The sequence below is a fragment of the Procambarus clarkii genome, chromosome 44, assembly GCF_040958095.1.
Source record: "Procambarus clarkii isolate CNS0578487 chromosome 44, FALCON_Pclarkii_2.0, whole genome shotgun sequence".
NCBI lineage: Eukaryota > Metazoa > Arthropoda > Malacostraca > Decapoda > Cambaridae > Procambarus > Procambarus clarkii.
Genome location: NC_091193.1, coordinates 18969252 through 18985062, shown reverse-complemented (window position 1 = coordinate 18985062; position 15811 = coordinate 18969252). Strand labels below are relative to the sequence as shown.

The 15811-nt window shown below is 45.1% G+C and overlaps 1 protein-coding gene across 7 annotated transcripts in view; it reads left to right on the top strand.

Annotated features, from left to right (window-relative positions):
- The window catches only part of LOC123750308 (collagen alpha-1(XVIII) chain), a 169827-nt gene that overhangs the window by 14401 nt on the left and 139615 nt on the right, over window positions 1-15811 (top strand). For all 7 annotated transcript variants that reach the window (XM_069300700.1, XM_069300703.1, XM_069300701.1 and 4 more), the window contains exon 4: window positions 11677-11748. In XM_069300700.1, coding sequence (XP_069156801.1) covers window positions 11677-11748 — 72 coding nt within the window. The remainder of the gene's footprint in view (window positions 1-11676; window positions 11749-15811) is intronic.

The following is a 15811-nucleotide window of genomic DNA, read 5'->3' as shown; positions in this document are numbered from 1 at the left end:
CAGGTCCCTCTAGGGGCAGCCAGGGCTGGTCAGGTCCCTATAGGGGCAGCCAGGGCTGGTCAGGTCCCTCTAGGGGCAGCCAGGGCTGGTCAGGTCCCTCTAGGGGCAGCCAGGGCTGGTCAGGTCCCTCTAGGGGCAGCCAGGGCTGGTCAGGTCCCTCTAGGGGCAGCCAGGGCTGGTCAGGTCCCTCTAGGGGCAGCCAGGGCTGCTCAGGTCCCTCTAGGGGCAGCCAGGGCTGGTCAGGTCCCTCTAGGGGCAGCCAGGGCTGGTCAGGTCCCTCTAGGGGCAGCCAGGGCTGGTCAGGTCCCTCTAGGGGCAGCCAGGGCTAGTCAGGTCCCTCTAGGGGCAGCCAGGGCTGGTCAGGTCCCTCTAGGGGCAGCCAGGGCTGGTCAGGTCCCTCTAGGGGCAGCCAGGGCTGGTCAGGTCCCTCTAGGGGCAGCCAGGGCTGCTCAGGTCCCTCTAGGGGCAGCCAGGGCTGGTCAGGTCCCCCTAGGGGCAGCCAGGGCTGCTCAGGTCCCTCTAGGGGCAGCCAGGGCTGCTCAGGTCCCTATAGGGGCAGCCAGGCTGCTCAGGTCCCTCTAGGGACAGCCAGGGCTGCTCAGGTCCCTCTAGGGGCAGCCAGGCTGCTCAGGTCCCTCTAGGGACAGCCAGGGCTGCTCAGGTCCCTCTAGGGGCAGCCAGGGCTGGTCAGGTCCCTCTAGGGGCAGCCAGGGCTGGTCAGGTCCCTCTAGGGGCAGCCAGGGCTGGTCAGGTCCCTCTAGGAGCAGCCAGGGCTGGTCAGGTCCCTCTAGGGGCAGCCAGGGCTGGTCAGGTCCCTCTAGGGGCGGCCAGGGCTGGTCAGATCCCTCTAGGGGCATCTGATGCGGGTCTTGTACTGGGTCTTGTAACCGTCTGGGATATATGTACAGCTGCTCTCCTCTCATTTACTGCCCCCCCCCCCCTACACTGCCCCCTTTAGTTCTCTTACACTGTCCCCTTCACCCACTTCCCCCTCACCCACTTCCCTGCTCACCCCTTCCTCCCTTTCCCCCTCTTCTCTCTCTATCAGAAAATTTATTATTAAGAAGCACTGAAACAACTGTATGAGTCTCTCAGAAAAATCTATTTTTATTATCATTAAAAACTCTAGGGGTAACGCTTCAAATATTTCACACTTGACTCCATTAAAATCGCATGAGGGGGTCTCGATAAATGTTAATACTTGTATAAGCATTTAACTTATGCCGACCCCAATGAGACACTATGTTCATCCCATACCCCAGGATGTTCACCCTGCAAGGTTGGGTGAGGCTAGTCACTAACGTTTGGCCTCCAACTTTTTAGAGACAAACAAATAAGCAAACTGACAAACGTTTTTCAAATATATATATATATATATGTATATATATATATATATATATATATATATATATATATATATATATATAATATATATATATATATATATAATATATATATATATATAATATATATATATATAATATATATATATATATATATATATATATATATATAATATATATATATATATATATATATATATATATATATATATATATATATATATATATATATATATATATATATTACACAAGTAAATATCCGTATAAGCAGAGCAGACACGGTATTCGGACGTTCCCAGTATTTACATTCCTTATATGAACCCAGTTTTTTTTACTTTTATACGTGTCGTATAATCTGTTTACAATTGGTATTGTCCTTCAGACACCCACGCTAGTGTGGGTCTGGGTATGTGGGAGGACAGCTTCACAGATACCCACGCTAGTGTGGGTCTGGGTATGTGGGAGGACAGCTTCACAGATACCCACGCTAGTGTGGGTCTGGGTATGTGGGAGGACAGCTTCACAGATACCCACGCTAGTGTGGGTCTGGGTATGTGGGAGGACAGCTTCACAGACACCCACACTAGAGTGGGTCTGGGTATGTGGGAGGACAGCTTCACAGATACCCACGCTAGTGTGGGTCTGGGTATGTGGGAGGACAGCTTCACAGACACCCACACTAGAGTGGGTCTGGGTATGTGGGAGGACAGCTTCACAGATACCCACGCTAGTGTGGGTCTGGGTATGTGGGAGGACAGCTTCACAGACACCCACACTAGAGTGGGTCTGGGTATGTGGGAGGACAGCTTCACAGATACCCACGCTAGTGTGGGTCTGGGTATGTGGGAGGACAGCTTCACAGACACCCACACTAGAGTGGGTCTGGGTATGTGGGAGGACAGCTTCACAGATACCCACGCTAGTGTGGGTCTGGGTATGTGGGAGGACAGCTTCACAGACACCCACACTAGAGTGGGTCTGGGTATGTGGGAGGACAGCTTCACAGACACCCACACTAGAGTGGGTCTGGGTATGTGGGAGGACAGCTTCACAGACACCCACGCTAGTGTGGGTCTGGGTATGTGGGAGGACAGCTTCACAGACACCCACGCTAGTGTGGGTCTGGGTATGTGGGAGGACAGCTTCACAGACACCCACGCTAGTGTGGGTCTGGGTATGTGGGAGGACAGCTTCACAGACACCCACACTAGTGTGGGTCTGGGTATGTGGGAGGACAGCTTCACAGACACCCACACTAGTGTGGGTCTGGGTATGTGGGAGGACAGCTTCACAGACACCCACGCTAGTGTGGGTCTGGGTATGTGGGAGGACAGCTTCACAGACACCCACGCTAGTGTGGGTCTGGGTATGTGGGAGGACAGCTTCACAGACACCCACACTAGAGTGGGTCTGGGTATGTGGGAGGACAGCTTCACAGACACCCACGCTAGTGAGGCATACGCGTGCCCTGAATTTCCCCAAACCCCTATTTCCATTACTACCAATATCAGAGCATTACTTCTAGAGGAATATTGTATTTATTGATATACTGCAGCATTATTACTCCCTCGGGAGGAGGCCAGGAAGGTTCCTCAGCCTCACCCTGCTGACCAGAGACCCGTGCAGGTCACGTCCCACACTCCCGATGCTGGAGGAGGAGGACCTCAAGGCGCCGCCTCACCAGCCAAAACGACTGAGCCGAAGCTCGTCTCTTAGTGACGGCGGTCGCGTGCCGGCTTCGGCACGTCCGAAGCCGTCACGCGAAGCCAGAGACAGGAGGGTCCGCCCAGCCCAGCCTCTTAAAAGGATAGTACTTTTAAGGATTATTTTGGTCGACTGTTCCCACATGTGCTCTTGAATCCCAGAGAAGTTCACGGATCCAAACCTTATCAGCCCTAGTGGTTGAGCACCATTATAGAAAGATGGGCTGTGGCAGCGACACCATAGATGATGAAGTGGCTGGGAAAACGCAACTGGCATAGCATAGGAGAGGGACTGAAGCAGGTGGCTGGGTGCTGGCTGGGTGTGGCGCGGGGCAGCTGGGTGTGGCGCGGGGCAGCTGGGTGTGGCGCGGGGCAGCTGGGTGTGGCGCGGGGCAGCTGGGTGTGGCGCAGGGCAGCTGGGTGTGGCGCGGGGCAGCTGGGTGTGGCGCGAGGCAGCTGGGTGTGGCGCGAGGCAGCTGGGTGTGGCGCAGGGCAGCTGGGTGTGGCGCGGGGCAGCTGGGTGTGGCGCGGGGCAGCTGGGTGTGGCGCGGGGCAGCTGGGTGCTGGCTGGGTGTGGCGCGGGGCAGCTGGGTGCTGGCTGGATGTGGCGCGGGGCAGCTGGGTGTGGCGCGGAGCAGCTGGGTGTGGCGCGGGGCAGCTGGGTGTGGCGCGGGGCAGCTGGGTGTGGCGCGGGGCAGCTGGGTGCTGGCTGGGTGTGGCGCGGGGCAGCCGGGTGTGGGATGACTGGGGACCATTGCACAGCAACACCTGTCACCTCTGGTCTCCCGTGTGGCCGGCCGAGTCCATGTGATCAGTCGACAAAACAAACTCCCTTGTTCTTTCTATATTTTTAAGAAGCATTGCTACAGAAATATAAAAGTTGATGGTCGTGCCGCCGGGGACTGGTTATAGCTGGTATTTTATCTCGGCGGACGGGCGCGAGGGGGTCATTCTTATGTCCTTTTCCTGAGAATAACTGAGGTGGATCTCTCAGGCTGTTGCTGCCTCAGAGCAGCGACCTCAGAATGGTCTCGCGCTCTCCCAAAACTGGGGCGCGGTTTTGGTCTGGGGAGAATCTTGCAGGGGTTGCCAGGTAACCAATCAAAACTGCAGAAGGCCTATTGGCCCATACGAGGCAGCTCCTATTTATATCCACCCAAACGCATTCATATATATGTCTAACCTACGCCTGAAACAATCAAGGGATCTTATTTATATTATGTCACGAGTTAATTGATTTCACAAATCAACAACCCTTTTTTTTACCGAACCAGTATTTACCCAGGTATTTCCTAAATCTAAACTTATCCAATTTATACACATTGTTTCGTGATGTATTGAGGTGTGGGAGGGGCTAGTGGAGGAGAGGGGCTAGTTGCTTGGGGAGAAGGTCGCCCTTACTTGTGGGATGAGGGAGGCACGTGTGTGGGTTGTCCCTGTGTGTGTGTGTGTGTGTGTGTGTGTGTGTGTGTGTGTGTGTGTGTGTGTGTGTGTGTGTGTGTGTGTGTGTGTGTGTGTGTGTGTATGTACATGTGCACATTTGGTGCGGTGAAGGCCGCGTACGCCCCCACAGACGGTCCACACGCCTGCATGCCGTCTCCCACTCCACAGGTCCAATATCCCCTCAACCGCCGCCCCCGTCAACTCCCCGTCTAAATCATCATCTCATCTGTTGACGTGTTGACGTGTTTACTAAACGTTGCCGGCGGTGTCCGGAACTCTTCACCGGCTAGATCATCGACTAACGTCTCGAACTACTTACTCTGGTGTCTCGACTCTTCCCCACGACAGGGTAAGAGCATAGAGACTTCCCAAACCTGCCTGAAGTCTGGACTGGACGGTAGAGCGACGGTCTAGCTTCATGCAGGTCGGAGTTCAATCCCATGAGTCATTATTATGAATACTGACTCGTGGAATTCAATATTCATAAAGATATGTAAAGTACCAGTAGTGCGAGCGCTCAGTGTAATATGGAGAAAGAGCCTGGATACAAGGGAGATACCAGCAGCACTTAAATCTGTAGATATAGCTACTCTGCACAAGGGAGGTAGTAGAGCTTTCGGAAAAAAATATAGACCAGTTGCACTAACATCACACATAATAAAAGTTTTTGAAAGAGTGATTAGGAATCAAATTTCTAGTTTTATGGGAAAAAAAGATCTACATGACCCAGGACAACATGGATTTAGAGTGGGCAGATCCTATCTGTCACAGTTACTCAACCACTATGACAAAATCACAGAAGCTTTAGAAGAAAAGCAAAATGCAGATATTGTATACACTGACTTGGCAAAGGCATTCGACAAATGTGACAATGGAGTGACAGCACTCAAAATGAGGTGAATAGGAATGACGGGTAAAGTAGGGCGTTGGATTTTCAATTTTCTGTCAAACAAAATGCAGAGCGACGGTCAATCAAATAAGATCAAGCCCAAGTGCAGTGAAAAGCTCTGTACCCCAGGGCACATTCTTATCTTGGATATAGACAAAAATACTAGTCACAGCTTCGTGTCATCCTTTGCAGATGTTACAAAAATCAACATTAAAATTTCCTCTGTATAAGACTCTGAAAAACTGCAGGCAGATATTAATAAGGTCTTCGATTGGGCAACTGAAAATAATGTGATGTTTAACGGTGACAAGTTCCAGGTACTGAGGTATGGTGGAAACGAGGAAGTTAAACGAAACACAGGGTACAGGACAGAATCAGGCCTACTCATAGAAAGAAAGCAACATGTAAAAGATCTGGGAATTATCATGTCTTACGACCTGACCTGTAGTGAACGTAACCGAGCAAATATAGCGAAAAATGATAGGATGAATTATGAGAACGTTCAAATCCAGAGACCCCACAGCAATGCTAATACTATGTAAATCACTGGTGCTGTCCCGTCTTGAGTATTGCTCGGGGCTCACTTTCCCTTTCAGAGTAGAAGAGATCTCCGAATTAAGACATATACGGCACGCATAGACACGATAAAACATCTAAATTATTGAGACCGTCTGAAAGCTCTCAAAATGTACTCTTTGGAAAGGAGACGATAAAGGTATCAAATAATATATACATGGAAGATACTGAAAGGTCAGATCTCAAATTTGCACAGCAGAATAACAACATACTGGAGCGAAAGATACGGAAGGAAATGCAGAATAGAACCAGTGAAGAGTAGAGGTGCCATGGTCACAAACAGAGAAGACTGAACATCAGAGGTCCTCGGCTGTTCAACGCCCTCCCAGCAAGCATTAGAAATATTCCTGGAACAAAGGTGGATGTATTCAAAAGGTACTTAAATAGGTCCTTGCAAGAAGTGCCGGACCAACCAGGCTGTAATGGATATGTGGGCCTGTGGGCCGCTCCAAGCACCAGCCTGTTGGACCAAGTTATCACAAGTCGAGTTCAAGTTCAAGTATGTTTATTGAGACATGAAAGAAATACATCTCAAAGGGATAGAGTAGCTTAGGCTATTTCTTTCCCCCCTGAAATCACAAGTCTAGCCTGGCCTCAGGCCGGGCTTGAGGAGTAGATGAACTCCCAGAACCCTCTCCAGGTATGCTATGCTCCAGGGATGCTATGCTCCAGGTATCCTATGCTCCAGGGATGCTATGCTCCAGGTATCCTATGCTCCAGGGATGCTATGCTCCAGGTATCCTATGCTCCAGGTATGCTCCAGGTATGCTCCATGCTTCTTTAAGGCATCATTAGCGGCGGGACGGTCCCCGGGGATGCTGTTCATGCACGTGTTGCACCATGGGTGCCGAGCGTGAAGGGTCGTGTTGATCATGTCGACAGGCAGGTGTGTAGGGTGCTCCGCTCCTCCACACCTTCACACATCCGGCTGGGTCGCCGCGGCTGCTTTGATGTGAAACACAGTCATATATTTGTGTAATGGTGTGGGTCTTACCCCTCAACACCCGCACATCTTCGCTCAACACCATCTTCATCACTATAAACATCTTGACACAGCGTCTTCATCACTATAAACATCTTGACACAGCGTCTTCATCACTATAGATATCTTCTTGATACAGCATCTTCATCACTATAGATATCTTCTTGACACAGCATCTTCATCCCTATAAATATCTTCTTGACACACTGTATTCATCCAACCTGTCATCTTGAATAATACGCCGCATTTTGAGGTCAAAATCGCCAACGGACAAAATATGACGTACCATTAATCATAACAGCTTACAAACATTCACGCTCGCTATGCATGGGGAACCATCGGTTAGGTGAGGTTCGTGTAAGTTAGTACATCATTATCTGTCCGTTGTGACAACTGAGAGGACGGGCTGCCTCGTCACTGTCAACAGCTTCACGTCACTCTGTCTTCATCTGGTGACAGTAAGACAAACAATTTAACTTGTGTAATGTATTATCTTGTCAAACACACAGATAAGGTACTTAAATCGGAAGGCTAATGTTAATTGGTAATGAACAAATCCACAAGGGCCGTGACGAGGATTCGAACCTGCGTCCGAGAGCACCCCAGACGCTGTTGACCAGACCACACACTAGAAGGTGAAGGGACGACGACGTTTCGGTCCGTCCTGGACCATTCTCAAGTCGATCTCCCAGACGCTGTTTTAATTGGTAATGTTTAATCTTGAATAGATACGCAAAGAAATATCCATTTTATAGATATAGATACATCTCCGAGTATCTAATGTTGTTTTCTGTCTGTTTCCGTAAGTCTGTTGGCCCCCCCCCTCTTGTAACTAGAGGTACAGCTCTCTTATATTTCTTAAACAACTCTGCTATATAAACACCAAATCATTACACTTGTGAGTAATTACCATTACCTCCGTGTGAGATCAGTGGAACTCCCGGTTACAATTCTTTTTGCCATGTCGTGGCCTAGTCGATTAAGGCTGCGTCTGGGATCTTCCCGGGCGTAAGTTCGAGCCCTCATCACGGCCCTTGTGGATCAAATCATTTCGAGAAAATCATTGTTCACCAAATCATTGACGAGAAAACATATTCGTTGATATAAACTCTAAGGGGATAATTTTATACAGTGTATTTTAATCAAAGATATAATGTAGTATGGAACCATATTTTTGTTTAATTTAAAAACTAATTTTTTAATTTTTTAAAAAATTACAAACTAATTTTAATTTTTAAAAACTAAAGTTCTCGAAAAAAAACTTTATTTTGCCGTTTCGCTTGGCAAAATAAAGTTTTTTCAATATTTTAAGACAAAATATACACATCTTTATCGGAAAGGCGTCAACGTGCAAAGAAAATAAAGTGTTTTCCTTCATTACTCACAAAACAAAATAAGTAATATTCAGTTTCGAGATCTTGGAAAAAGCTGCATTTGGGGATTAAACTCACGCGAGGCAAATTATGTTCAACGTACAATTTTGTAATGCGTATTAACTGTTTATTTATTAGTTAATAGCGTAGTGTTGAATTATTTTTCTCCCGGCGATTTAAACAATTGTTAAATAGTATCAATTTTTTGTTATTGAAATGAAGTTTGTGGTCGTGAGGTCACCGTAGCTCGCCGTGTTCGGACACCGTCGGGAAGTCACCGTAGCTCGCCGTGTTCGGTCACCGTCGCGGTGTACATCTTCACCGTCGTGAAATTCGGCAAAAAGATGCTTACAGAAAAATTGAAAATATATCATATTTGGTCACTCAATGTCAAAGGTTATATGAAACACAGGAACGCGCGCGCGCCCGCACTCTAATCAACACGACGACGCCCCTAATCCTCTCAACGAAACTTGGACATAGCATAAATAACACTCAAGAGGAATGAACAAACCACAAGGGCCGTGACGAGGATTCGAACCTGCGTCCGGGAGCATCAAGAGGAATGTAATACGTTTTCGTAAATCCAATTAAGCGATACGCGCCATAATAACTCCAGCCTTAGACAGAAGCGCGAATATTAACTACCGCCGACGTTAATAAGACGCCGGCACCGCTCCTGTGCCGGGTAAGTCCACTACGGGCTCACCATAGCCCGTGCTACTTGGAACTTGTTCCGAGTAGCTGAATCTATAACAACAACAACGTTAATCAGAGTGATGAAGATTAAGCCACCCAAGAGGTGGCATGGGCATGAATAGCCCGTAAACATTAACTAGTCAGGCTTTAGCCTATATATGTGGCAACCAGCTGACGTGAGTGAGCTTTAATGTGGTGCAACAGAAAACTTTATTTTTTTCTAAGATGTAAACTAATTTTATTATATATTGGGTGACTTATGCTTAGGACTAGAACTGGATTAGTAAGCTTTTTTATATATGCATGCAGGGATATTCGTGCGAGGGTCCTAAGCCTCCAGCTGGCCTGCTAAGGGTTACTTATTTCCAACTCGTCCTCGACTCAAGTCCATTACATCCAGCGGTCGACCCCACAGACGCATTCATACATTTTAAGATGCTGTTCATTCAAAACAGGAATTTTCTCAAATATATATTAATAATATAATATAGGAGTATATTGCTCCTATATTATAATATAATATTTGTACAAATACAAATAATCGCCAACAGAACCTAATCACGTAACCGAACCAAATGCCTAAATACGCACAATATGCTAATATATAATATTAATTAATATTTGAGAAAATTCAATTTTTCGTATGAACAGGATGATACAAATTTATGACAGCGTCTTTGGGGGTCGACCGCCGGATGGAATGAACATAACCCGAGGACAGGTTGTATGCATTGTTCATACAAATTGTGAAACCATCAACCTCTCGATATTTTAGTTACTAAGTAACTAGCTTATCAAGACAGTAGCTTGCTTAGCTAAATTTGTGGATTCTGTTCCAGAACCCATAACGTGCCTCTGTAACCTTTTCCACTACCGCCCACAGGATGAATATATATATATATATATATATATATATATATATATATATATATATATATATATATAGGATTGGCTGTACAATAAATAAACTAAAATCGAAACAAAAAATTAGTTATGACTATGTACCAAAGAGCCAGACGGAGGTGAGGTTAAGGCCTGGGAGGGTAGGCGGTTGAGTGCATGTTTGTCAAGAATAAAGCACTCGCTAATGGGATGGTAAAATTAGATGGACAGGAGATAAGCGGTCAAAGTGGGTGCGTCCTGACGCCAAAAAAAATGCAGTTTGTGTCTAGGTGATATCATGTATGTAGGTTAGCGATGCGGACGTGGGATTATATCCCTGCTTGTGAGTTTGTTGCCCACTAATATGGGCAGTGGACGCGTTCATCTGTAAGTTAACAGAACTACAGTTATATATATATATATATATATATATATATATATATATATATATATATATATATATATATATATATATATATATATTTATATATAAACCTACCTGTGGGCCTACCTGTGCAGGTGTGGTGGGAGTTAAAACGTTCAAACAAGCGTCTATTCAATGCCTATACCTGTGCCTGTCTTTATTTAATCATTTGTCTATCATATGAAACAAGAGACGATATTAATTATGTACTTTCATGCTAATATCAAATGAGAGGAGACATTCATCACCAAGCACAATAATATTACACACAAAAAACGCGCGCAATAAAATTATTATTTAGAAGGTGTAAGAACATGCCCGGGGCGGATGTCTGTAGCTGAATCCTGTGCCCAGGTGGTGAGCAGCACCTGCACACACACACACACACACACACACACACACACACACACACACACACACACACACACACACACACACACACACACACACACACACACACACACACACATATCGCTAATTACTTTCCTCATGTGGTATATGAACTGCCCTAACTGTCTATCACAACAATTTACAAGTGTGATTATTATCCACGTGGACGTGTAGTAGTAGTGGGTCTGGCTAGCGAGGCAGATGGTGCCTCTCAGCAGCGGGAAGTGTACTCGGATTAACCACTTGTCGGAATAAACTAAACACTTTAAGAATATATGACTTGGTAACTGTGTGGGGGCTCTTGACGTGGGTCGGCCGAGTGTTTATGCTGCTCAGGTACCCAAAAGTTCCTTGCTTCAGTTGGCTGCTGGCTACGGTCGCGTTGGGGCACGGCCGCTCTGTCCTCCGCACGCCCCGCCCCTCTCTCCTACTGTGCCTTATCCCCCGTGCCTCGCCACTTTTATAAATGAACCTGGCACTGAAATTTTTATTAACATAGATTGTAGCTTTATAATTCTATGTAACATCTCAATATTTCTAATATTGTTTTGTTCAATGTGCTAATTGTTCCGGCTGTATAATATACACGCGCGCGCAAAATATGCCTCCCTAATAAATTACAAGTTATTTCATTATGCGATAACTATAAATTATCGGTTCCTCAACCAAGTATACAATGCTCTACTGAGGGGGAATGAACGTTAATAGAGGTAGTGAACTATCATCACCATAGCCTGAGTAGTACAGCAACACGAGACGCCTGAAGCCTCGTCATGGAATAAAGTAATTTGTCGCTACTCTCCCGAAAATGACTCTTAAGACCGTAACGGAATAACTTAGGTGATCTGAAGAAGAGATAATTAGTGGTGTTGCGGTCCGCCGTGTGTGGTGGTGACAATGGTGGTGGTAATGGTAGGGTGTCGTCGGCTGCTGCACCTGTTGCTGACACACCTCTGGTTGTCTCTCCTGCAGGGGGCGCTGCAGGAGCTCAAGATCTACAACGTGCCGGACCTGGCCCAAGTGCAGTGTGACAACAACTTCGCGGTGAGTACGTCTCTTCTGACTAATTCTCTCCTCTCTCAATTATTTCTCTTCCATGTACTTATTATTTTCAAAATGATCTGTGTGTGTATTTCTGTATATTGAAGCATTTGTAACCAAACCATGTCATTTTATAAGCAATTTTTTTTAAATGTTCCATTCCATAACTTGTACATTAATTTCTTCAAAATGATTAGGCTTTACAACCGCCTCGCCACAATCACGAAACAAAATTATTTTTACATCTTTTATAGCATCCCAAGTGGGGAGTTATGTAGGTTATTCTATAGCCCAGTAGTCAGCATAGTCCGCTCACAAATTAAAGTTCCCGGGGTTCGATTCCCGCACAAGACGTTTGGGCATGTTTCATTTCACATAACAGTAAAGAGTACGCCAGTACGCCAACTGTTGTGTGTTGAAAGCCCGATACAGGTGGCCTAGGCCCAGGGGAGTGACTTCCATACACAAGAGGGCCTAGGCCCGGGGGAGTGACTTCCATACACAGCGGGCCTACGCCCGGGGGAGTGACTTCCATACACAGCGGGCCTAGGCCCGGGGGAGTGACTTCCATACACAGCGGGCCTGTCCCTGAAGGAACCCGCCGAGGCTGACCAGTTCCGGGTGCGCCTCCTACGTGGACAAATGGTGCCGTAGTCTAGTGAGAGCGTGTTAAGGCACTGTCTGTGGGTGCATAATGAGCTACACACATACACATACAAGCGAGCACTTTAGGTAAGAACACTATTTATAGTTTAAAAAGAAGTCACAGGGGTCGGGAGCCACTGTACGAGGAGACCGACAGCAGAAGAGGCAGGGTCTGGGAGCTAATGCTCAACCACCAAACAAATCTTGGTAAGTACACCCACATAGGAAGAGAAAACCAGATGGTTTTCTTAGGTAATTTATATTACATCCGGGGAAAGTATATGTTCCAACAATGAAGAACAACACATTTCTGTATAATAAAAGTAGGTATTTATATTAAAGAATACGAAATTAGGCAGACCACTTAAGTTCAAAGTTGAACTTACAAACAAATTTTAATTTTAACTCTTTTTTCAGCATTGTAATGGGTATAAATAGTTGAGAATTTGATAATGGTCCAGGATAGACCAAAGCGCCTTCACTTTATTTTAAAATACCCAACCACTTGTGCTGGACAGTAGAGCGACGGTCTCTCTTCAAGCAGGTCGGCGTTCAATCCCCCGACTGCCCAAGTTCACCATTCTTTTACCCCCCCCCCCCCCTCGTCCCATCTCAAATCCTTATCCTGACCCCTTCCCAGTGCTATATAGTCGTAATGGCTTGGTGCTTTATCCTGATAATTACCTTACCTTACCTTCTTTTAAAATTTTGTATTTGGTTACTTTGTTACTCATTATTGTTGTTACTTGTTATGTTACTCATATTGTGACGTGCAAGACTGTCCTTCATCTCTTGCGTTTTAACATCCACAACAATGAGCTTCAGATCTTCTGGTGAGAAGTTACCGCAAAGCTTTTTATGTGTTTAATATATTCTATCCTAACTAAGGTTAATCTGACAAAATCTAATCTAGGTTCATGCTGGTCTATGTTTTCACCTCAAAGCTAAAAACGTGTTTGAAAATGCGCGCGCGTCACGCTTTCATCTCAACACTTATTTAAAGAATATAAGCACACGCTGACTTATTGCTAGTATGCACAAGCACACGCTGGCGTATTGATAGTATGCACAAGTACACGCTGACTTATTGCTAGAATGCACAAGCACACGATAACGTATTGCTAGAATGCACATGCACACGCTAACTTGTTCCTAGTATGCACAAGGACGCACTGACTTAATACTAGGATGCACAAGCACACCGACTTAATAATACTAATAATAATAGTATGTACATTCAGACAACAACGTAATACTGGGATGCACAAACACACCTCCGGCTTACTAAGCAATGCAAGGATGCAACAGCAGCGTTTGCCTAGCGGCCCCGGTCTGATCATTCCTAGGCTGGAGAATCACAACTAGGAGCTGGGATGACCTGCGGGATGTTAATAGGGCAGTGGTGTGGCGCCCTTTTATAGAATTGAAACCCGGGTCTTTTATATATTTTGTGTTGTATTCTGGTTTGAACATTGCATTGTTGTTCAGTTGTGAGAATGTTCCTTAAGTGGTATTCCCCGGATTTAAGTTGTATTCATTTACTGTTCAGAGGGAGCTTTTAGTAGTGATTGTTGTGGAAGCCTAGTTAACACGCCGGGCGTGTTAACTAGGCTTCAGCGTGAACTGTCCTATAACTAATTGCGTTTGTAATTCTTCTGCGGACAAAATATATATTTTCTTTAAATTGCGATATGTACAGAAAATAATATTTTCTTACAATCGGTCGGTCGTATTTTAAAGAGTTGATGAATTTATATTTTTTGTTTAGTAATTACAGCTTGTCACAATACAGTTTCACAATTTTGGAAAGGAGTTTCAATTTCTAGCGGTCAGGAGAGTTTTCAGAGCCGGGGTAAGAAATTTGACGGATTGCTTGTGTTAATGTCACAAAAATAACACGTTTGTTTTACTTTATAAAGCACATGTAAGCTTCTGACTTCTTTGTAATTTTTGATAGCTTTATTTTCATAAATTACCAATTAAACAAACATTGTTCTTTCCTACATGGATATATATATTATTATTTAAAGCTCCGTTTTATTTAACAAGATTTAAATATGTTTCAAGTTATCAGCTGGTTCTAGTCAGTTTATATATGTGGAAATGTATCCATAATCTGATCGCAGCCTAATCATATTTTGTTTAATAATTACAATGCATTTAGAACAACTTTCAAATCTGGAATCTGCAAATCTTGTAGCACGTACGTATGCGACGGGGTTTACTGGACCAACGTGAAATTATTATTATTAACATCTTTATTGACAAAATTAATTACAATTTTGCGTAATCTGAGGATTTTGATTGTCTTATTAAAGTGAGGATAATGGTGGTATTCACTGTCACGCAGGACAGAGGGTCATACACAAGACAATAGGTCTAAACTGTAGACTGAAGCACATATATATCATGGTTACAATCAATGTTTTAATGTATGGATATGTGAAAACAACCAACGTTAAATGTTACTCCATGGCCAGCGTTCAATAATCCCCGTTGGTTCAAGTGGATAGGAGATTACTATTTACTACTAAGAAAGCATAGGCATCAGTACACGTTTCTGCTGTGGTGATTATTATTATTATTATTTTCTACCACAGACGTGGCCACACATTTACAATGCTAACTAGCATATATACATTTTCTTCTGTCCTCCATGGACAGGGTGAAAGATTTGCTGAGGTGACGGGATCAGCCAGGGTGAGATGGCTCCGGGTTACGAAGACAAAGAGCTTCATAGACCACATCCAGGATTCATCGAGCATTTACCCATCCACTTACGAAACCTGTACATCATTCCTTAATCATGGCGGCTTTGTTTACATTTAATAAACTTATCTACGAGCTTCGACACTCCACAACCCAAAGTTATTATTGTTATAAACAACCTCGTAGGGCTTCGGAGCTCATAAACTGTTTAATAAATGTAAACACAGCCGTCATGATTGAGGAAAGATGTACAGGTTTCGTAAGTGGATCCGTAAGTACTTTATGAATCCTGACTCGGGCAATCACCAGGGAAGGTTGGCCACAGGCCAGGCTATGGTAGAAGAACTCTCGAAATCATCAACAGGTAAACAAAAGTAGGGTGTAAGGAAAAGTTCCTAAACTCCTCGCCCTGCCGAGAATCGAACCTAGAGACCTATTTGTTGTGAACCAATAGGTTCTATGCTCAGTGCTAACTACTGTACAACAGGTTACTCATCTTAGTGGGCTCCATCCTTTCCTTCCATGACGTGTGATGCGGACCTGCAACGTCTTCACAAGTAGCTATCCTTAAAGGAGAAGACCGCCATGTATAAGTGGAATGAATAATATGAATAATGTCAGACTACGGCCATGTCCGTCTAGCCCAGGACTGTAGGACAGTGTCTGGAACCTTTAATGGTTCGTGGGAGATCATTCACTAAGTCGTCAAGAA